Below are 23,126 nucleotides of genomic sequence, written 5' to 3'. Positions count from 1 at the left end.
AGCTGGAGAAGGGAATAGATGCAACAGCTCACTAAGACTTGTTAAAACTTGACTGCTGTGTTTTACATCTCAAGGACAGCAAGTTTTTTCTATAAAAGATGTGGCTGAATTTAAATTTTAATTAAACTGATAATGCTACAACTCTTTATGGCTATGAGGATATTTTCCAAAGTGAATGAAATAAAATGAATTGTTCCTTGAATTGTAAGTGGCCTAGAACAGAAGATGAAATAGATCATTGACCCCAAAAACTACTAAGGAACAAGGAAGAGCACGGCTGATCATTTTAGCACAAAAAGTCAACAGCTGCCCATGGCTGCTGGATGTGAGTAGCACAGAGAGAGGTGGAAAGCACAGCATGAAATGCATCTTGTGCCTGCATTAAGAGGAGAGAAAAGGGGGATCCTTTCCTTCACAGTAGTGCCGTGTACTGGCTGTGACGTGCCAGAGCCTCAACTTGCATTTGTCCTCTGTAGATTTCCCTCTCCTCCTTGACAGAGCTTTCCAGCTTCCTTGTGACTGTTTCATTGTTCATAGCCAAATGCAAATAGAAAAATTACAAATTTAACGCAATGGTGAACCAACTTCATGAGGTATAACTGTACCTCTGTATTGCACTACAGACTTAAGTTTTCTTCATGTGTAACTCAAATACTTGTTCTGAAGCTGCTGTAGCAATTCACCTTGCTGTGAAGGCTGCAGTTGAAGTGCCACTGCAAGAGCCATCTGCAGCCAGATGGCTTCAGTGACACTAGCTGAGTTTGCAAAGCGTGTTGGGAATACAAGGAGGAACCATATGAATATGGGTGTTAAACACCACCCATACTTCAGTTACTTGCACTACAGTCTTTATTGCAGGTATTTTATCCCCCGTTCCCTTCAGAAGTTATGTATAAATAGTTCAAGGCACATATTGCAGATAATAAAAAACTAAAGAGAGAAGGAAAAATGCATTAAAAGTTCTTTCTTATTTGCTGTGTAGTGGCTCCGTTTAGGGCACTTGAAGCAGGTGTTTCCAATTTGTTGTTTGTTTTTTTTTTTACATTTTCCTCTCTTTTGTTATGCATACACATGTCAATGCAAACAAGCTTAAATTGAGAACTAAGCTCTAAAAGAATAGTCCATAGGGACTAATTTGTCCCATGTCATTCCTCACGTACAGACTTTACCGAGTACTCTCCCTGAAGGAATTCATAGTCTAAAGAACATACATTGCTAGGTTAAAAAGCAGTGTATCGCATTCAGGACTGCAATTCAGATTTTTTTTTTTTTCCGGTTTTGCAAAACCTGCCAAGGTACTAATTAAATTATAACCCAGATGCCCCAAAGCTTTACTTAGTTTGCAGGTGATTTACAGTATCATAAAACCAAACAACTTACAAATCAGTGCATCCTATTGTGTTTTTAAATAGCTAGCACACTTTTGTGAAATTTAGTGCACACTGCACTCCTCTTTGTTCCTCCCACTTAGACACTATAGGAGCAGTTAACAATAATCTAAGAAAATTACAACTATCCTCGTAGATGACAAATGTAAATAGCTAGAATGAATTACTAGTTATACTCACTTGATATAATATGGCACTTTGTTTGGTGAGATTGCCCTCTCCCAGGGACCTTGGACAGAAGCTGTTAACAACAAACAAACAAACAAACAAGTAAATAACTGCATGCGTACATTCGTATGTACAAACATGCCTAGAAGAGAAACATGGAGGTCAAGTTCAAAGCAAACAGGAAAGACAACATTAATCTCTAAAATTACAATTTTACACTCGGCCACGCTGATACAGGTCTGTTTGCTCGGTTGCCCATGAAGGCAGGAGGGATTAACCTGCTCTTCGGAAAATTCTGCCCTAATCTGAGAGAAATTGAACTCATTCAGCTGCAAAGATAAATTCAAAACCCCCTCCTTGACTACTAAGCTTACAGAACAGATACGAAGCAGAGCAAGCAACCTATCTTTCTGGCATGTTCTTTTATTGGGTTCCGCCTGCTAATGTGTTTGACTGGGTTTTCTTCAATTTCTTTCCTTGTGTGGTCAGTGCTTTCCATCCGTCCAGGAACAGAATTATGTGCTTGTTTACATTTTATGTTGAGTGAAGTTACACTGAAACACCACCTAAGTATTTGGTCTATTCCCTTGTTGTCTACTTCTAAATGGAGAATGATTTTATTTTTATTCCTCCACATTACTAATTGTGTTTTACTGACTTCCTATAACAGCAATTAATGGAGAAAATGACAGAGTGATCACAAGAAATAGAGAAGAAATGACATTTCTTACTCTTGGCTATCACAATGTTAAATGTCAACATCAACGTACAATATAATGAAAATACTTTGTAACAAGGTTTTATATAAAACTTATTGTAGGCAAAACAATTGTAAATCATTTTTTATTAGAGGTTTTATTAGAGGCAGAAATATTTTATAATTTAGGCCAAAATCAGAAAGGTAGTTTGTTTATTAAGAATTTTTTCACCTGTCAAAATCAGTAGAACCTAGAATTTTCATCTTTAATATAGTGATTTCTTCATATGCAAAGTGATTTGGTTAGAAAAAAAAAAAGCATGTTCGCTTCAGCCAGCGTAACCCTTCTTTTCAGTGACCCCTGCTGTTTGCGAAGGAAAATAATTGTTGCCAAGGCTCAGCTAGTGATTAGCTGCTTGATCATTTGGCTTGAGTATTTTCTTTCCCCCTCTCATTCAAAATAGATACTTTAAAATTGCCCCTCCCAAGCTGCAGGTACTTTAACAAAGTCAACAAATCACACCCCATACAAATAAAAATGAACGATATGCACCTTCGATATGTTTTGTACCAGAGCTGTTAAACAGATTTGCAGAATTCAGTCTGCAGAATAAAATATACTGCCCTGCTCTCACCCACGTACTGGAGTGCAGACAAAAAGAGCTGGAGAAAAGAGATGAAGGGTGTTTATAAAACTGGCTGTATAGGGAAGTCTTGCTATTTTGGTAGTCACATGCACATGAATGTGAAGAAGGGCTGGAAGGAGGCTGGGGACCCCACAGAGGGGAGATAAATCAGACAGCAGCAGCGGAGGAAGCTGGAGACATTCTAGGTGGTCTGAAAGGGAGCAGGAAAAGCAACCAGGGGCAGGGTGCAGGCTGGGGCAGTGGATTTCACATACATTTTTGGCAACGCTGAGAAGCTAGGGAAAGGAAGGAGTATGTTTGGAAGAAATGTAATGTGTTAATCCTGTTTCAGATTGCTGGTGGCCAAAGAGTTACAAAAAGCCTACCACAGCATCTCTGTAGGTCCTGCTGTTGTCTTCAATGCCCAAATAACCACCTGTAACTAAGCTGACTGTATTGCTTTCCTACACAGTTTTACATTAGTTAGAAGAGAAAGGTGAAGTTAAATTTCAAAGGTATGAACCATGAGAACAGGTAATTCAAAAGTGTGCAACACAGAATTTGAATTACACTGTTAGGTCCCATGGAAAAATAGCTCGCTGCACTGTCACTGAAGTCTGTATCGTGACCCACGCATACAGAAGCACAGCACTGTGTGCATTTTCAAATACAAGTTCTTTTTTTACATTATCAATTGCTTGGTGATTTCTTTGTATGTTTTCATTCAGAAATACTAACCTGTGTGTTAATATGTAATCCATCAAACAGTTTTAAAATTCCTGCTCAGTGACAATGATAATGCCAATTTCCACAGGTAAGAAACCTTATGTGAGGACTAACTCAAATAGGATTATACTAAGCTGTAATTTTTGAAAATTAAATACCCTTCCGTATTAACTAAAAATTGACCTTCTTACATATTTCTCTCCCAAACAATCATTAATATTCCCAACGGGAATACCACCGAGCTACAGTTCCTGGACTTTAAGATTTGTTTTTAATTAAATACCTAAAGGACTGGATGGATTGCTGCATATTTTTTGGAAGGTGTATTTCTTCTGTTGCTTCTGAATTAATCTGGGTAAGAGCTTTGCAGTCATAACTTATTGTTGCAGAATCTTATGTGTGATAATCTTTGATACGTTAGAAGAGGAACAAATACTTTGCTTTCATGAGAACTAAGGCTATAGGAGTAACAAACAATGCTGTGATGTTCTGCGTAACTGGATTTAGTGTTCCTTCAATACATTGCTGTGAAGCTCCCTATTAGACACTTTTGCTTTCCTGGATGATTCTAGCCTCGCATAAATGTGAGTCGACAAAATACGAGGTACTTTTTACAGCTATGGTAAGAGAAGAATAATTTAATTTTTGGCAAAAGCCCAGAAGCTGAGAACAGCTGTTTCTTACCTCTGGTTACCAGTACAGGTTTACTATCCATTACAAAGCTAGTGCAGGTAATGGACATATATATTTAATTCCTGGTTAAGACCACTTTAGTAGTCCATCTGAAAACTCTTGCTGGCAAAGACCTTTTTATATGACCCTGTATTATCCCTGTGTGCTACACAAGCATAACAACATATACAAGCAGCAGACATTTTCCTGTTTGCTAATTGTAATTCAAAAGTGTTTTATTGTTCTAGCTTCCACAGACAAGGATCCATTATACACCCAGCTACTTGCAATGCTGTCGACTGAAATTAAATACTACAGCAAAATATGGGGCATTTTAAGAGTCAATTTAAATTTTCCTGTACTTTATTTGCATTGATGTACATTTTAATGGTTACCTAATTTGGGAGTTTTATTTCTGTCTGTTGTTTTGCTAACATCTGAGGCTTTCTTTGCCTATTCAATTTAAGTGAACACAGTTCTTGATGGTAAGCCTACATCCTTATTTGTTTGCAGAATATATGATGACACAGTAGCATGCTGGCTCTCTGAACTTCAGCAGTATTTTAATCTATGCAGGGATCTGAATTAAATATTAAATAGGATGTAGTATAATTTTATCTGTGTTGATGTTACAAAATATAAGCTGATAAATATTTCACTTTAGCACTACAAACATAATGAAAAATACATGTACATTTACTAATAGTAAACTATTTCTCCTCCAGCTATTCTAAGAGTAGATTTAGTATGTCCACACTTAAAAGTTACGCCCAGTGCTCCTTATTTACATAGTCAGCACATGCTTCTAGTCACTGTATAATGGCACGAGTGCACATTTTCAGTTCTAAATACAAAGCAAGTCTTTTGACTCTTGTCACTAGGGGTTAAAGTTTTGGGAAAGTTTTAGGATAGAAACCACAAAGTAGCACTGCCAAGTACCCATACACCATACACTGTTACGTCTGTCTTCTCAATTATTTTTTTTCTCAGAAAATTATTATATTCATTATGTGTGCATTTCAGCATCACGGTAGTTAAAGCTGAGCTCATTTATACGTTCACAGTCAAGATCTGCACTACCTGCTTGGTGGCTATAGTAGCTGTAACTCAGCAAAGTGCTTTATGATGCTCACATTTTAATAATACTAACACCTCAATCATCCAGTCTAGGAACCTACCTGCATGACTTATATTGTTCTACCTGGTGTTATCATCATCAGCATCTTTTTGCAAACAGAGAGCCAGGAATTTGTCTATTTATTCACATAAAGTTTGTTTTCGTACCAATTATTTTCCCTGCGGCAAGGTATGGAGTTGGTGACCTCAGATAAAGGGAGGCAGAGAGGACGAAATGATAATACAGTCTTTGCATCTGGAAAGACTCTGATTCCCTAAGAATCAGAAGTTCACGTCTGTGTAAGGATTCTTAAACTTTCAGAGAAGATGGACTGAGTAGTATTCCAATTATTTTCAAATAATACCATTATAAATGAGAAACTATGGCTCTCCACAGACTAGATAGACCTTATGTTTGTCTCCCTGAGAGAATACGTTAAAGCAATATTTTTCCTCCCTAATCAGTTCATGATTTATGCCAGCAGGATGTGTACCATCTCCAGTAGGTATGCTTGCGTGACGGTGGCACCATAGAAGTGTCTGCAACAGATGTCAGTATACATCTGTAAAATATGACTTCCCCCCCGTTTTACAGAGAATTGATTACTAAATTATGTGCATTTGTTATTGTACTAGGTGAGACCAAAGAACAATCAGATCTCTTTGTGTAGCGCTAAGGTCTAATGTTGCACTGCGTAGTTGAGAAACTGATGTCAGAATACACTGACTACACAATTTAGAAGTTACAAAGCAGAAACATCAGCCAAAACTTGTCTACACAGCATGGGGTCTATTCTGCTCCAAAACCTAGCTTGTGGTGCTGCACATGTGGATGGATTCATGGGCATTTTGGAGACAGTTCTTTCTCAGCTGGGATTCTACTACTCTTAAACCCAAGCGCACACTCACTACTTCCCTGCAGTGCTAGCAGTAGTCTGTTGCTGTAACACACATGCAGACATTTACTGAATACGTACCATTTTCAGAACGCTTCTAATCAATTTGAAGAAGGAATTATTAGTTATGAAAAAGTTCAGCGCGCCAGTTACAACTACGGTCATTTTATAGGAGTTGTAAAAGAGGCCTTTCCATCCTACGTTTCCTGCTGGAATCTTTATGGCCAACTTAAGATTTCTTGCCTGCAGCCTAGGGTCAACATTATATGGTACGACCTAAATAATGCACACCTTTAATCACTAACAGTCTCTCCAGAAGTTTCCAAATGCCACTTGTAACGCAAAATATAAAATCCATCTAACGCTCATTTTCTTAAATGTCACACTACTGTAAAATGGCAAAAATACAAGCATCTACTTGTTTAATAAAGAAATACTGCATGAAATACAGAAAAGTGGTATAATCTGTATTGATCCACATATCCCAAGTTACAGGTACTAATTGCTAACTTCTGTTGCACTCTTGAGCTTTTAAAACTAAAATCTCTAAAACTGGCTCGTCAAATGAGGTCATAAAATGACCTAATCAACTTGCCGGTGGTTTTTATGCAAATGGAATTAGATAAATAGAAAAATAAATCTTTGGTAAATACTCCATGTCTCACATAGAATTTTGCTGTTATGTTTTGCTATTTTAGGTATGTAGAATATGCGTTTTGTACCACAGTCCTGGAGTTTGAGGACAAAGAAAAGTCCCAAACTGAACACAAGGTACATCTCATGACAACTTGGGCACAGGGTTAAATGCATCAGGGTTAAGTTTGGCAGTATAAAAAATGAAGCAGTTTTCATTTAGGCTTCCTAAATTTCCTTCCAATGTTACTCCAAAAAAGATTATAAAATACTGGAGGGAAGATTCTGTCTTAGCAACATACTAGTTCAGACAGTGGACAAAAGTACAGTAGGCAATAACTCATCTTTTGAGTCTTACTGAGAGTAAAAAGTAACATTTGATTCCTTGCAAATTATTTAGCATTGCAGAATACAGGGTTTCTACCAACCAAGGATAAAATACAGAAATTAATTAGGCTGCTATAAAAAAAACCTACGACAGTAATTTTCTTGACCACTCCCCCACAAAAAACCTCTGCTTTAAAATAAAGAGCATACAGCAGTTTTAAACTGATGACAAATGAAAACCAAGAAAACAAGAGAGAGATTTAGAATTAGTTATTTTTAACTACCATTCTACATTTTTTTTATTGGAAGCCTTTTTCACAAACGCAAGATACTGATTACAAGGAAAAGCTGTTTGCTTCCAGGTGAAGAGAGGGGAAAGATAATCATCATTTCAAAACTGACTTAAAAATTTTGTTTGGGGATTTGTATCCCGATGTATTATAGTGGAAAGGGTCACTTATCACAAAAGTGCAGGAAAGAGGAAAGCATAGGTATAAAGCTGGAATTCCATAAATCCAATTTCACTGTGAATCAAATATTAAGTTTTATGGAGAGATTCTCTGTGGTTTTCCTGAGAAGGAAATATAATGGAAAAATTAAAGCCCACAAGAGAAAGACCGGTGATCATATGACCTGATGACATACTTTCACTGTAAAATTAATTTTACTGATTTTACTCCAAACGTAAGAATAAAGAGAGTCTTTCAAAATATGTCAATGTTATAGTTTTCTTAAATCCTTTAGCAGTTGGGAAAAGGTTAGCATTACCAAGCATTACCAAGGAAGAAATGGACTGAAGACATTTTACCCTAACTTTAAGCCTGATTTACCCATCACACAAGTCGTGAGGTTGAATTGGTGCCCAGTGCTGCTACCAGATTTACCATGATAATAATAATGGCAAAACCCGTGAATTTTTTTTTGTCGATACTGTAATAGTTTTCTTTTTTCCTTCTTCAGAAGCACGTGCAGTCATTTTGCATTTATACAAAAGCAGAAAAACAGTTTTCTAGCAATCAGGCTCCTCTGGCTAATATGGCCGTATTTAAATGCAATAATAAAATTCCTTTGCTTTTAGAGAGTTCTCAGAGTTAGGCTGATTCTTTTGTGACTTTCCCCCTATCTTTATATTACTACCTGATAATATTTTCTATTCAAACATTCAATGTGATATCTAAAAATACTAAATCATATATCTGAAAGACATGAATGAATGGACATGGGCTTCAATATTTGCATGTCAAAAGTGATATCTGGAAGGCAATATAATATGATGTATGCAGTGAGAAATAAGAGAAAGAAATAGCTGTTAGCACTGGAAAATAGTCTAGCAGGTGGACAGGTAAAGTGTCTTAAGAGTCCTATAGCCCTGTCATTTTTAGAGTTAGATGTCTTAATTAGCAGGACTTGCCCTTTTAAAGATGTCTGCCTGTGCAAGAAAAAGCTGCACTAATCTTTGCTTTGCATAATAAACTAAGCACCCAGAAAGTGGGAGATGTGAGTACTTGACTTCTTTCCCAGTTTGAAGGACTTCAGACCCACAACTCCAGTTTCTCAGGAAAGTGGCCTAAATAACTGAAGGAAAACAAAAAAGCACAGAAAGAAGAAAAAAACCTGACCTGAACCCTAACAGTTCAGAGCTTATCCAGAGAAGGAGAGGCCTCGGTCACATAGCCCACTTCTGTGATCTTATTTTTTATTTTAAGCAACAATTGTCTGACCTAAAGTGCAGCAGATGCACTCTGGTCTGTTGGCTCTGGCATTCATAACCTTTCTGTTTCTGAAAGCTGCTGCCATTGCCTCGTTTCATGTTGAAGCCAGTGCTGTTCCTGCTTGGAAGTCCAAAACTTAAAGGCATACTTAGGTATCTCCAGTTAAAATATAGTTCCTAGCACATATTTAGGTATGCAGATTTAAAAGGCTGGTACTGATTTATCGAGGTAGCAGAAGCTTGTAGCTTGGGAAATACAAACCACAAAACGTTAGCTAGGTGTAAATCAGCCTTGTAGACTTGCAAACCTAAATGTTCTTTCTGTTCCTTGTATTTCCAGGTTCTTCGCCTTGACAGAAGTCCATGTTCTCTGAGCTTGGGAATCACAAGCGGTGCCTGGGATCTCCCAGTCGCACTCATAAGTAATTGCCAGTTATATCTGAGCACTGTTTCATTCCGTCACTTCACTGATATGCTATACGTACTAACAGTTGGCTCATCCTGGAGCTGGACAGTAAATTACGAGGTTTGCTTATGCTTTTAAAAGGTGTAATACCTTCTATTTTTCAGCAATCACAAGTAATGTAGGTGAATGAGCTATCACATTAAAAATAAGATTGATGGGAGGCTGGATAGTGCAGCAAATGATATTAAAACCAATCTGACATCAATCCTACCTCTCATTTCTTGCATCTCAAAAAAAAAGTAATAACTGTTGTGACAAATATAGGTGGGTCCTCCAACAGGAGACAATGAATCCCATTCTTTGTAAAAGGCAGCATCACAGACAAAAATAAAGGAGAAGTCAAAAAAGTTAAATTATTCCAGAGGAGTCACTGAAAACTCTGGAGCTGGCATTATGCTTGAAATTTGCAGGTACTCTTTTTCACACTTCAGTTACTGTATGTAGTTTCCAAATTAAGCGCCATCATCCATGAAAGGATCGCAGATTTTTTTAATTACTTTGCTAAATATTTACCAGTTTCTCTTTAATAGAAAGGAGATTATTTTTTTTTTGCCTTTTTTTTCACACCCTGATTTAGGTAATTCTAATTAAACAGCAAAACCTTCAAAACCAACAAACTCACTCCATGGATTCACAATATGATGTCTTGCACATGTAAGATATTTATCAGCTATATCATAAAAACTATTGCTGTGAATGCTGGGAGCCTCTGTCCTTGGCAAGGAATGAACTGAGGAGGAGCTGGGGCTCTGTGGAGACTGGCAAAGTGAAATGATCTTGGGGAAGCATGAAGGACTGATCAGGAGATCAAAGGCTGAGGTGAGATCACCCAGCAAAAAATGTAGGAAGCCTGGATAGAGGCAAGTTCATGTACTAACAGAAAGGTAAGGGCCAGTTTTGGTGAGCGTCCTTTATACTTGAGGGCAGCCCAAAGCCACGGTATAGACACACAAGTGTCCAAGCTCCTTTATCATTACTTTTTTAATTCACAACCAGGAGACGCCTGAATTATCCTGTTGCCACAGTATAGATAAACACTGTCGTCTGGTCATTTAGAAGATGAAAGAGTGAAAAGAGGTCAGACTGTATGAAAGGACAATGGTGAAAAATTGTCCCTAAATTAAAAATGCTACAAAGGAGAAGACTTTTTATTTTCCTTTTTCACTCCTTATCTTTCTAGCTCACACCTTCCTTCGTATCTCTTTCAGAAATAGCTATAATAGCTCATAGAATAGGCTGCAAGTGCTTAGAAACAGGGACTACCACTTGATTTGTTGCCTGCACAGGGCATGACAAATATGAGGTCCCTGCATCACTCCCCCATTATTTTTGTGCTGGGTTTGCAACAGCCCCATGCAGCTTCAGTTCCAACCAAGCAGGAACAGACAGATGATGCTGTAATTTCTATATATAAAATAAAAAAAAAAAAAAAAACACATAAAAAACATTACCGCAGATTAGCAGCTTGTATTTATTTCTTCCAGATAGGAGAGAAATGTAATTCAGTCACTGATTTAATGTGAACTTGACTACAGAACCACCTCTTTTGCAGAACTACTTAAGGGTGCCTAACTTTTGCAGGCACACTTAAGAATATATATCTGCACGCACATCTAAGAAAGAGAGCGAGAACAAATACACATGTCCATTCTTTCTCAGTGATCTGGCTATTTCCAAAGCCAACACATTTTCTCCTGGCTCCTTTTCCTAAAGTGACCCTCAAGTGGTAAGAAGTGTCCAAAATGATTCCTACTCTTTGCTGGCTCTGGTTGGTACACAGAATAATGTGTTGTCTCAGTGTCTCACTAATGGTGGGTGGGCTAAAAGAGGTGACTATCATAATACTGAGCAACTTTTAGATTGATCTAGTTTATCAGCAATAAGGCAGAATGGGTCTAGGGCATAACGGTCACACAAGTTGCCTGGCTGCGCTCAGCACTGGCACAAAACAATGATGTACTGTTCAGTGTGATAATGTAGTTCAGGTCACTCTTGTCTCTTCTAGCCTGCAATATAGGCTTGCTTAATTTACCCTTCAAATTTATTCTTTCACCAGCAATACACTGTGTGACGTAAGAAAAAACAGACATCTGGTTACCTATTGCATTCATGTCATATACCCCTAACTCTCGCATGTTCAACCTTGACAAGTCTGCTTCGCAGTTATATACATTGAGCTGACAAATTATTCCCAGTGATTAAGAGTTAACTAAAAGAGATTTAAAAAAAGTAGTAGAAATTACAAAAATAGGGCTCATTTCTTTGCAGGATCATAATTTAACAAAACCAGATGCAGGGTTGAATCACTGTGAACCTGCATTGTGCTTATATGGCACAACATTAACTCCGGTTTTGAATTTACAGTTCACCCCACTGAGAATTTTCACTTTCCCGTTGAGATTTTCAGTGGAAAAATGGTTAACTGATTAAAATTACAATGCAGTATCAGCTGAAGAAAAGTTTGTCCTCTACCCCACTGTGAACGTAGCTGTGCACTAATAGCAACCTCTATTTCTGATGTCTGGATAACATGTCCCTCTGCATGTAGGAGACCATTATCCCGTGACTGTGTTCTGTTCTGCTGATATAATCTCTTAAAGTTTTATTGTTTGCTTTCCTTAATTGAACTACAATAGGAAAGACACGGCCTTTAAGAAGCTTCGCTTTAGTCACTGCCTTAGAGCTTTGAAGGTGTTTCAAGTTGTCTTTCAGTGTACTTCAAAACATCCTTGATAAAAGAGTGTGTGTGGAGGTGGAGTGGGAATATTACTGGCAATTATATTTTATGCAGAGTAGTAAAAAGTTTACTTAACTGCCATCCTTCTGCCAACTTTCCCACTATGGTTTTGATCCTTTCACTGCTCTGCTAAGTGATCAAATGCTGCAAAATATTTTTTCTTGCAGGTCTTATTTTGCCCCTTTTTGGATCTGAATGTTTGTTTGAACAGATAAACCAAATTAAAATTTTTTTTAATCCTTTCTGGGTTACAATAATCAGAAACTCTTATAATTTTTAATATATTTTTAATTCAGAAGTCCTAAGAGGGAACCCCCAAGCAATGAAGACCAGCCTTACATTGACAGATGTACAGACAAACAGACTTGATACTAGCAGATATTTTCCCTTTGCCCTGGACTGTATGAAGTTATTTAACAGTCTTCTGCTCCCAGTAATGAAAAAAATGAAAGCCATTATAATATAGTCTGAAAGAGAAATTCATAGCAATGATAACTGGCACATGGCTACAAAAATAGCAATTAACTGTGTGTGCAGACTGAGAAAGAAAATGGAAAATTACTCACTAGTGAGAAAATGCTGGGAAGTAGGGCCAAAATCCCTGTGAGCTTCATGCAGTTGCCTGATGCGCTCATCAATGGCCACCTGTTAGGAGAAAAAAAGAATTACCCTCTTCTAAACAAGGAACAAGTAGCAAATATAGTCAGATACTTTGTCATTAGAGAACATTCTGCTTAAAATTAAGCAGGCTCCTACAAGAGTCATTTACCCTCAGGATTTACCCTCAGGACTTAACTGAGATTTAATGTGTCTTATCCAAAAGAAAGGAGGTCAAAAAGGGTTTGGGTGGGGTTTTTTTCCCCAACTTTAACTGATGCTAGAACAAGTTGAGAATGGAAAAGCTGATAAATAAAGGTATAGCAAATTGGTCTGACTATACACCTGAAGAGAATGCAACTGTTGCTTGCCAATACTGAAGTCAGAAACATTCTTCTATGTTAATATTTTTACACAACTACCTCAAAAGTACTTTCTGAGAATATACTATTATAAATCAGCGTGCAAAAAGTAATCTCTCTTATTGCGCATAAGATAACCATATTTAAGCCAAGTGCTGAAATGAGGGTAACCAAAGAGCATCTGATACAAACATTTCTCTGTTCTTTTAATCAGCCAAATCTAGCCCCTTGACCCCTTCCTTGGAACAGTCCTTTGAAAAACTTGTTGCTCCGAATGTTTTGTTGGGTTGCTGTACTACATGAAAACATAGATGCTAGTTGTAAGATTGGTTTTATCTTTACCCTTGAAAATCACAGTAAAGTATCAAGCAAGCAGCCAAGAGGGTGTGCTTGCTAATATTCCACAGCGTATGAATGACATCTACCAGTGGCTTTACAGCCTATGCACTAAAAGGGTACCATCATTAAGTTAGGCCTAAGAATAGGATTAAGCAAGGAAGAACATTTGAAAGTAAAGATACAATATTTTAGAAATGTATTAAGTAAAATAACTGATAGGAAGCAGAGTCACTTAAATATTGCATGCAAGAAAAAGTCTTGTATCAACACTGGCAAAGCAGAAAGTAAAAGTGATTGGTCCGTTTTTGTTGTCCTAATTGTGAGATATGTAACAAGGAAATAAGTAAGTTGCATGAGTAAAGAGCAATTCACACTTTAAAACTTTCAGGGATTTTTCTGGTTGGTGGTAGGAAGGAGCAATTGTATAACTGGGCGTGATTCAGTTAGAAGGGAAAAATAATGAGAGTTGACTAGCTCTTTGATATGGCTGTGCTTGTTTGCCAAATAACCCCTGGCCAGCAACATCTCATTTCACTAAATACAATAGAAATTTAGTGTGATTTCCTTGCTTAGAGTTTCAAAACTGACACTATGACCAAAAAGCCCCCCTTTCTTTCTTCCCTAAAGCCATTTTTTCAATGCTTTTCCTGCAGCTTCCTCCATTTCTATGCCTTCTTTTCTCCTCTGTCTTCCTACACACAGACAAAATCAATGTGATTTTTTTTTTTAGTCCCTGTTGACCAGCACCTCTCCACATAGCTCAGCTACTAGCATATCACCATGTAGCCTCTGTTCTTATTTCTACTGTTTTCTGAATCCAGAATTGCTCACAGAGGCACATGCTGGCTCAGTCCCATGACCTGTGCTTTTTCTGTCTAATCTTGCTGATTACTTTGATAGACAAAGCTAAGCCTAGGAAGAGGCTGAACTCCAGATAACTTCTGAAATGGTGGGCAGAAGAAGACTGGGTAAAGGACGATTTAAGTCTAGACTGAATTTCATGGACAGCAAGAACTGTCAAAGGTCCCTTTGGTGTGTGTGACCACTGCCAGCTCACAGCCAGTACAACTTCTTTAAGTGTGCTGAAGCTGAGAATTACAATTGCTTCAAAATATCCAGGTGAGCTTTGAGCTACACAAAAATTATTAAACTGAGATTTTTAGCCATACATGCACATCAAGCAAAATAAAATAGCTTAACCACTTCAGGGTAAACTTTCAAACTGAACAGCAGTGGATGTGAGTGAGAAAACACCTCTGTCTAGAGATAGATTGCGTCAATACAGAGGTGAATAAAACATTAGGAAATCATGAGTATTCTCTAGGAAATATCACCTGAGAACATAAAAAGTTATTCTGTTTGGCTGCCAGAGAATATCTCTTATTGATGTATCGGCATATTACCTTTTAGGTGCCAAAAGAACTCACTGTTGGTGGTAAAGCAAGGAAGATTATTGCATTTAGCCTCTATGAATTCTGCCAAGACTACAGTGTAAATGATAAAACAACAGAATTTGAATCCACAATAACTGGGGTTATTGTGAACAATAGAAAACCCACATCTGAACAAACAACGATTACCTAAAGTTACAGAATAACGTGTCTGTGATCCAATAAAATGAGCGTTGGATGTGGCTTTGTGGCTTACACCCTAACTACCTGGAAAAGGAGAATCATATGCACCTAAGTCTTCATAATTGATTTGCGATTCTTAAAAAACATTTACATGCCAGTGAGAATTTTTTTCAATTCATTTTCAAAAACAAGCCATAGTTAATTCCCAAATTTTAAATCTTGTCGTGTTTTCTTCCAAGTCCAGTGAAATAGGTTCCTCCAATATAAGCACAAACAATACCCTATGTATTTTTGTATGCTATGCTCTGAACAAAGTGCAGTTCTCCTTACAGCAAAATGATGTGAAAAGCTGGAGCTGTATGAGGAAAACAGCAAAATATTCAACCTTTGTCAAGCATTCATTTTCCTTCCTTTAAAAGGAAGAAAACATATATACTGTTAATGAAGTTTTGCAAATACCACCCCCCACCATGTCTCAATAGCCAAGGGAAAAATTATGTCTGCTGACTTCAGTAGTCTCTTCCTACTAGTATCAGCTTAGCCAGACTAATAAGCAAAAAGTAATCATTTTAAAGGCACTGTTACCAGTATATAACATATAAAATGTGACTATGGACTGGATTTGGGTATCTTTAGGTAAAACTCTCTACAATGTTTCTTCACAAGTAATGCTACTAAAAATAATAACAAAAAAAAAATCAATAGGTGGATTTATAAGAAATCAGCTATTGCTTTATCTGAATCAAGATATGAGAATTTGGTTTAAATGGACCAAAATCTTTTTAGCTCTGATTTTGACTTAAAAACGAACATCAGGGGTTTCTGTAATCAGGATACTTGAACTGTGACTTTTTGTCATTGAGGATGCTTGGAGAGACATGCATTTCCATTATTTATTTAATCCACTGTTTTACATAACATTTATCTTCTTTCAGTCATAACAAATGGAAGAGCCACATTAGTGCAGTACATATTATACTTGAAGTTGAAGATGGCAATATGAAAAATCCTGCGCTGATTTTAAATTATATTGACACGGAACATAAACAGCTTCTGCTAAACAAATGAACAAATTAAAAAAGTTATTTAAAGTTCCTTTCCTTTAAGACTTTGAAAACATTTGATGAAACAAGTTCTGTTTCCCATCCTTTGTATGCAGCCATGTGAACTGAATATATAATCGGGTTTAGGTAAATAAATTACAACAATAACAAAAGCAAAGCTATGCCATGTAGTTGTCAGGAATGGTTTGCAAGCACTTCACCTAATGTAGGGCTTCAAACTTGAAAACACTTGTTGTAACAGCTCCACTGAAATCAGAATAAAGATTTAATGGATTTGACTTGGGTCTACTACAATATTTTTTTTTTTTAAATGTTGCTGAGTTTTAACTGGGAACATTTTTATTACATCTAAATCATTCTTTGTGTTTATGTCCACACTGCAAAACAGGTCCAAATCAAGCAGGAAAATTAAGTTGTTTGATTCTCAGTATTTTCTATGTTCTCAAGAAGTACCTAACACCAACTGTTAAGGTGTGCTGGAATTGCTGAGCTATTCAGAAAGATGTGACAGAGGAAGGAGGCACACCCCATCATGTTGTTAAAATTGTACCTCCAAACAACGAGCAGACTCAGCAGAGAGCTATAGAAATGGTCTGTCTCTTGATCAATGTATTTTGTATTTTTGGACGTACAGATTCCAGACTGGGACAACATAATCCTCAGCCTAGGTCTAACACTGTGTCTTAATCCTGCCCCAGTCTTCCCCATAGCTTTGATATTCAACTGAACAAGTTCAATAGCGGAAACTACCTCTGTGGTACTTACCTCCTGGGCAGAGGATCTCTGATCCCTAGGCTTAAATGTACTCTGCAAGATGAGAGGCTCCTATGCTGTATGAGTGAAGGGGAGTGGTTGAATGCCTGTTTGTGCTCAGCACACTTACAGACTTCACATTCAACAAACTTTTTGCAAAGAATTTATTCAAAGAAGTCTTTTTTGTGACTCTTAAATGGTCACAGACAAAGAAGCCAGCGAAGCTAGTCATCACATGTAGTGAGAAAACAGGCAAACAGGGAGAATTACAGGTGAATACCTTAATGCTTCCAGCCTTGTTAGCATTGAGGCAATTCAGAAAGAGACTTCTGTGCGTTCCAAACTCTAATTCAAGCATCACACCTGAATTTTAAGTCCATTTCAGTCCATCTCCACTTCTCCATCACAGTCCTCTGCTTGGACACACCCAAAGATGAATAACAAAGCATACAAAAATACTAAAACATTCGGTATCTATCAAACACTATTTATGTATCTCCTTTCTCGATATATTCAAATAATGTCTATTGCAGTGCTTCTTAAAGAGATCGAGCATGCAACTGCATTTGTCTTTCCCGGCCAACGTGGATGGTAAATGTGCAGATCCATGCTCTTGAGCAAAAGAGCACCAACACCTGCAGTTCTTTCTAAATGACACCATAAGAAAACCATCTTTGCTGTACTATAGCACAGTGTAGTTTAACTGCTGCCATGCTAGTGAACTGGATAAGAAGGTTGTTATACACTCACGTGTCCCTGCTTGAAAGCATTAGTATCTCGCAAAGACTTTTTCCTGTAAAAAAAGTAATAATTTTCTTCTCATTCTAATTTTTAAACTGCAATCACGTTTGTAATATTTACATTTTTTCTCAGAATATTTTATAAGCAAGGAAATAATGCTTATTACAGAAACGGGTTAAAGTAGCATCCCTTAGCCTCCTGTAGTGTGATTAAGTTGCCATAATTGAAAATAACTGGATTTTTTCCTAAAAGGCTAAGAAGAGATACAAATGCTTCAGGAGAAACACTGTGCAGAACAATGAATCAAAACCCATTCTGTTGATAGAGTGGGTATTTGTCTGCATTCACTTACAAAAAAGAAGAAACAACAACAAAATAAAACCACCACCCCCAACCAAAACAAGAAAAAACACCAGAAAACCCACCCCAAAACAACTCTCCATATGACAACGTTGTCTGAGAAGTCAGTGTAGTTGAAAAACATGAAGCTAGCAAATGAGAGCCTATATGATTGTATATCACATGTCTTCGTATGTTACATCTCTTGGGGCCCACTCTGGTTTATTTCTAGGTGGATCATTTTAGAAATATCTTAATTTGCCAAGCAAAGTAAGGCACTTAAGTGGCTTTTTTTTTTTCCCCTCTTTCTATGTTTGCTCTGCACACTTTGTTACACATCTGCAATATCTAATTTGACTTTCATTCTTTCTAGGAAAAAAAGATTTTTTTTGTCTTTGATGCTCATGGAAATAAACAGCAGCTTCTACTACCCTTATTTCTAAGCCAAATCATGCTGTCATTGAAAGGACTTAATAGTGTCATGTGCTATTTCGGTAGGGGATTATTAATACTCTAATGGAAAAAATATTTCCAATTCTCCCTCTTCCTGATTCACCATTGCCAGGTCTACTGTCATGCTGGCCCAGTGCTAGAATCCCAACCTAAAGCACAGAGAATTTCCCCCGCTCCTCCAAAAGAAAATGAAACTCACTAAATTTCTCTGAATGTTCTCACTTCTGAATAAAATATGTTCTAATATTTGCCTATGTTTGGTATCTTTCAATTCACCAGGAACACAACTTCAAATAGGGGAGGGGCAATGGGTTTCATTATGTTCTCTTTTGACAAATTACTTCACTTTTGATTTTAAGATCATTGATAAAAGAGCAGAGAGGTCGGGTAGATATCGCCTATCTCAGTGCAGTTCAACATTTACATTTGAGCTTAACTTTTTAAAATTATTATTCATTTGAAACAGAGCAACACCATATACTCTTCTGAGGTCAGAATAATATCCTATTTGTAAAGGCATCTAAGGGCACATGCAACATAATATATAGACACTAATTACATAATTATGCTGCCCCAAATGCAGGCAAATTTAATGAAGGCATGTAAGTAGAAATTTTACTACTTATTAACATAAGAGAGTAGAAATGAGATCACTAGTTAAAAAAATCCAAACTATAAATAGTCAATCCAATTACTGAATGACTGAATATGCCTGGGATTCTGAGGAAAAAAAAGGCAAAAAGAGAAGGAAAAGAATAGAAGATTCTCATCTAAACAGCTATATTTAGCACAGCAGCAAAATGACACACAGTCTTTCTTCAAAATTTGTTTCACCAAAGGCTGTTCTCATGAGAAGAGCAATTTTCTGTATTAATAAGCACACATACAATACTTATTAAAATAACACGCCTTTAATTCCCACACCATATTCATAGCCTTTCTACAGCCGCCTGACCTTGACTCCAATCACATCCAATTTGACTGCGTATCAAAGGAAACTGGCTTCTACAAGACCCTCTTTAATGATACCCAGCAATTCTCCTCCCAAGAGCTGAAAAAGCTTCTTTCTTTTCTCTCAATGACTCAGAGCCACCAAAGCAGTACTAGGCTGCTCTTTACAAATCAATAAACAGGAAGATCTGATCTACTGTACTTCCACCAGCAACTAAATTCAGCCTCTCACTATTCCTTGTATATCAGGAGATAAGGATGGATTTAAATAAGCACACTTTGTGCCATTAATGAGGAACAGCTGGGGAAAGGCAATTGATAGTCATTGTTCTCAGCTGCTGAACTTCAGGTTTAAGTCTTGATATTTACTGAGTTGAAAGCACAAGAAAGGACAGTTAGTCTCCTTGTGAAAAGCTCTGTAACCTGAAATATTTTGAAAGTGTAAAAATCAACATGATGAGTGCTTATTTTTCATGTGAAAGAAAAAAATGGATAAATGTAATGTTACTCACAGGCATTTACAGCTGTTACAAAGACTAACTTAAAATTCCAAGATTTCTGGGTCATGGCAGGACTGTATGCTTCAGCTGATTGAAATCTGAGTGACTTCATGCAATTCTCCTTTCAGTAAAAAAAAGAAATCCTAAAATCTAGGATACATGTGTTGTACCTTGACTGCTTTTTTTAATCTTCAGATGAAACAAGAGAGTAGAATGTAATAAAAATTCAGGAAACATCTTAAAGCCCTGGGCATAGAGCCTTAGAAAATGGTAAAGAAAAGAACAATCTCCTTGACTTAATATGTCTGCTGCAAATAACCAGCCATTGCTTCTCAGGCTTTCGCTTTATAATCCTAAATCAGTGAACTCCTGGCTTTGTGTGTCTCTATGCCTCAGGAAAGAAAGTTAAGTCTTATGGTTTAAATAACAAAAACATTCAAATTGAAAGGGAATAAAACACTTGTAAACCCTGTGAAATGTTAAGAACAAACATCTTTAGGAAACAGTTCTCTTAGAAAACATTACTTGTTTTGAATAAAAGATATTCTGTCAGAGAGGCCTAGCATTTGACATCTCCACTGCTGTTGTAAAAGCCATCACACATGCTGGTGGGGGTTCTGCAAGGGAATTACCTTTCACACACTGTATATTCCTCATTCCTATTCATGCACTTTTGTTAGGTATAAAATATTTCATGAAACTGATATGAGTTGAGCAAGGACTCAACTTTTGAAAGTACAAGAAAGTGCTGTGCAGTCCGCCATTCTTGAGCATTTTATTAACAAAGGTTTCAAATTCTTGACTTTCCAGCCACATTAATTCTCTTTTAATATTGCTTTTTTAATATAATTTTATCAGTCTGGACTATTATCTCCCAAATTCCTTGCAGAACTTTATAGTATACCAAGAAAGTAATTTTACAAATGATGATAGTTAGCAACTATTTTTTCACAAAACCAGCACTGCACCAATTAAAATTTTTTCAATTCACAGTTTATGTTAGTTTCAAATTTATAAATACCCATTGACATCCCTCACTAGATTCCACTCCAAGTGGGCTGTGCCTTGCCTAGCTACATCTCTCTATGCTTGGCCAATGCCTGTGTACTCCTTCCAGGTTATCTGCCCATGCTTCCGCTTTCTGTATAGTCCTTTTTTATGTTTGCGTTTTGCCAGGAGCTTCTTGTTCATCCATACAGGCCTCCTGGCATTTTTACTTGATTCCCTGCTCTTGAGGATGGACCAGTTTTGTGCTTGCAGAAGGTGGGTGATCTTTGCACACCAACCAACTTTCTTGAACCTCTCTTCCTTGCAGGGCCTTATCCCTTAGGATTCTTCCAAGCAGTTCCCTGAAGAGGCCAAAGTCTGCTCTCTTGAAGCCCGGGCATGTGGACTCATGGTCACTGCAGCTAAGATGCCTTCCACCTTCACCTCTGCAATGAGCCCTTGTTTGCCAGTATGAGGTCCAGCATCTGCCTTCATTAGCTCCTCTATCAGTTGTTTTAGGAACATTCATCCATGCTATCCAGCAACTTACTTACTGCATTGTTTATGACCTGCTGTGTTGTCCCTCCAGCAGATAATCAGGCTGGGCCCCCGTGGGGACCTTGGCCCAGGCCTGTGAACACGAGGCTTCATCTAGATGTATGTAAAAGTCCTCACTGAATTGCTCTTCCTGGTCAGGTGGCCCATAGCAGGCACCTACTATGATGTCACCCATACTGGTCTGCTCTTTAATCCTCACCCATAAGTTTTCAATCGGCTCCTTTTCCAACCCCATCATTCCTAGTTTAACACTCTTCTTTGTGCATCTTCTATACAGTCCCATAAAATACACTCCTTAGAGCTCTGACTATGCAGACCTATAGATTCAGAGATTTCTGTCCTGCCTTCAGCATAAAGCTGAAACTATATATACTTTTACTTCTGTATTGTAAGCTGGGGAAAAGAGAAAGTAAAATGTATATGCTACCCTGAACCTCTGGAAGGTTATTGATCTTAAAATTAATCTGACTTAGATGCAGTTTGACATTTTCAAAGTCAATGGGATTTGGGCACCTGCAACTAGGGACAGAATGTGTTCTATAGTAAGTAAAACTGCCTAGTATGGAGCTCAGCATGGCATATATTCTTTCTGAAATCAAATCTTACTTATGAGATCAAAGCACCTGCACGCTGTATGCTGTGAAATGTTTCCACATAAAATTCTTCCTTTTTTTTTTTTTTTTTTTTTTTTTTTAATAACAGTCTATCTATCCTGTAAGATTACTCATCATCCATACGACTTTTTGGTGGTATACTGTGATCATCTCTAGGCACCAGAACCAAGAGACATGTGGATCAACTGGAGAGAGTCTCCAGAATTTGACAAGAATGATGGTGACCTACAACGAAGGGTTGAGTGAGCAATTGCAGTTAAAACTGAAGAACAGAAGTCTTAGGAAATCAGGAAAGAGAGACATATCTGAAATTATAGTCCTCTCTTTCCTACTATGAATATATAAATTTCTGCTTTGCCAGTGTTATTAGATCTGATTTAGTTATGCTAAAAACACGGTATTTGAAGGATTCTGGATTATAAACTATGATGAGCGTTATTTCTAAGAAAAAAATTCTGCCATGTGCTTTCCATGTTATTTATGTTAAATATAATAAGCATCCCATATATGAAGATATATGCTCTTCAATCATTCTGTTGGGAAATTGAGGAAATTAGGAGAAACCTATTTTTCAAATCTTGGGATGAACAGAAGCGGAATTCCTTCAAGTACAAACCCCAGTTTTTCACCTCTTATGCAACGTGCTCTTGTACCAAAGTTGGGGGAAATCCTAGTTCCCAAAACCAGAGGGGGAGGGAGGATGGAATGTAGTCTAATACAAATTATCCCTGAAACTGAAGATACATACTGTTTCACACATGAAGTTCATAATGTTTCCAGAATTTTAAAATGTCATTAGCATGTTACACTCATAAGCACCTCTCATTTTTTCTGCAAATCTAAAATGATGATGGTCTCCTCCAGCGAAGGCAATGGAAACAGGTGATTTGATAGAGGCTCAGTTCCACCCTTTTCCTCCCTCTTTCCCTCCTAATCCCCAGGCAGTCACATCAATTGTACATACAGATGATTCCTCAACCATTTTAAATCAAGAAGGCTTTGGCAACTTAAAAAGGGGAAAAGTTATAAGGTACACTACTCTCAAAATATCAAATGTGAAATAACTCAGTTCTGTGCTTTCTGTGCCTGGTTGCACAAACTTGATACTTTTTTCTCTCCCATTTCTAACTC

At 37.4% G+C, this 23,126-nt stretch overlaps 1 protein-coding gene across 8 annotated transcripts in view; it reads right to left on the bottom strand.

Moving 5' to 3' along the window:
* DMD (dystrophin) overlaps window positions 1-23,126 on the bottom strand; it is a 1,139,896-nt gene that overhangs the window by 115,758 nt on the left and 1,001,012 nt on the right. For all 8 annotated transcript variants that reach the window (XM_064473561.1, XM_064473589.1, XM_064473531.1 and 5 more), the window contains 2 exons: window positions 12,730-12,808; window positions 1,569-1,629 (listed from right to left, as the gene is read on the bottom strand). In XM_064473561.1, coding sequence (XP_064329631.1) covers window positions 1,569-1,629; window positions 12,730-12,808 — 140 coding nt within the window. The remainder of the gene's footprint in view (window positions 1-1,568; window positions 1,630-12,729; window positions 12,809-23,126) is intronic.

The sequence above is a fragment of the Phalacrocorax carbo genome, chromosome 1 (genome assembly GCF_963921805.1).
Source record: "Phalacrocorax carbo chromosome 1, bPhaCar2.1, whole genome shotgun sequence".
Lineage (NCBI taxonomy): Eukaryota > Metazoa > Chordata > Aves > Suliformes > Phalacrocoracidae > Phalacrocorax > Phalacrocorax carbo.
This window is presented reverse-complemented; position numbering and strand designations above follow the sequence as displayed.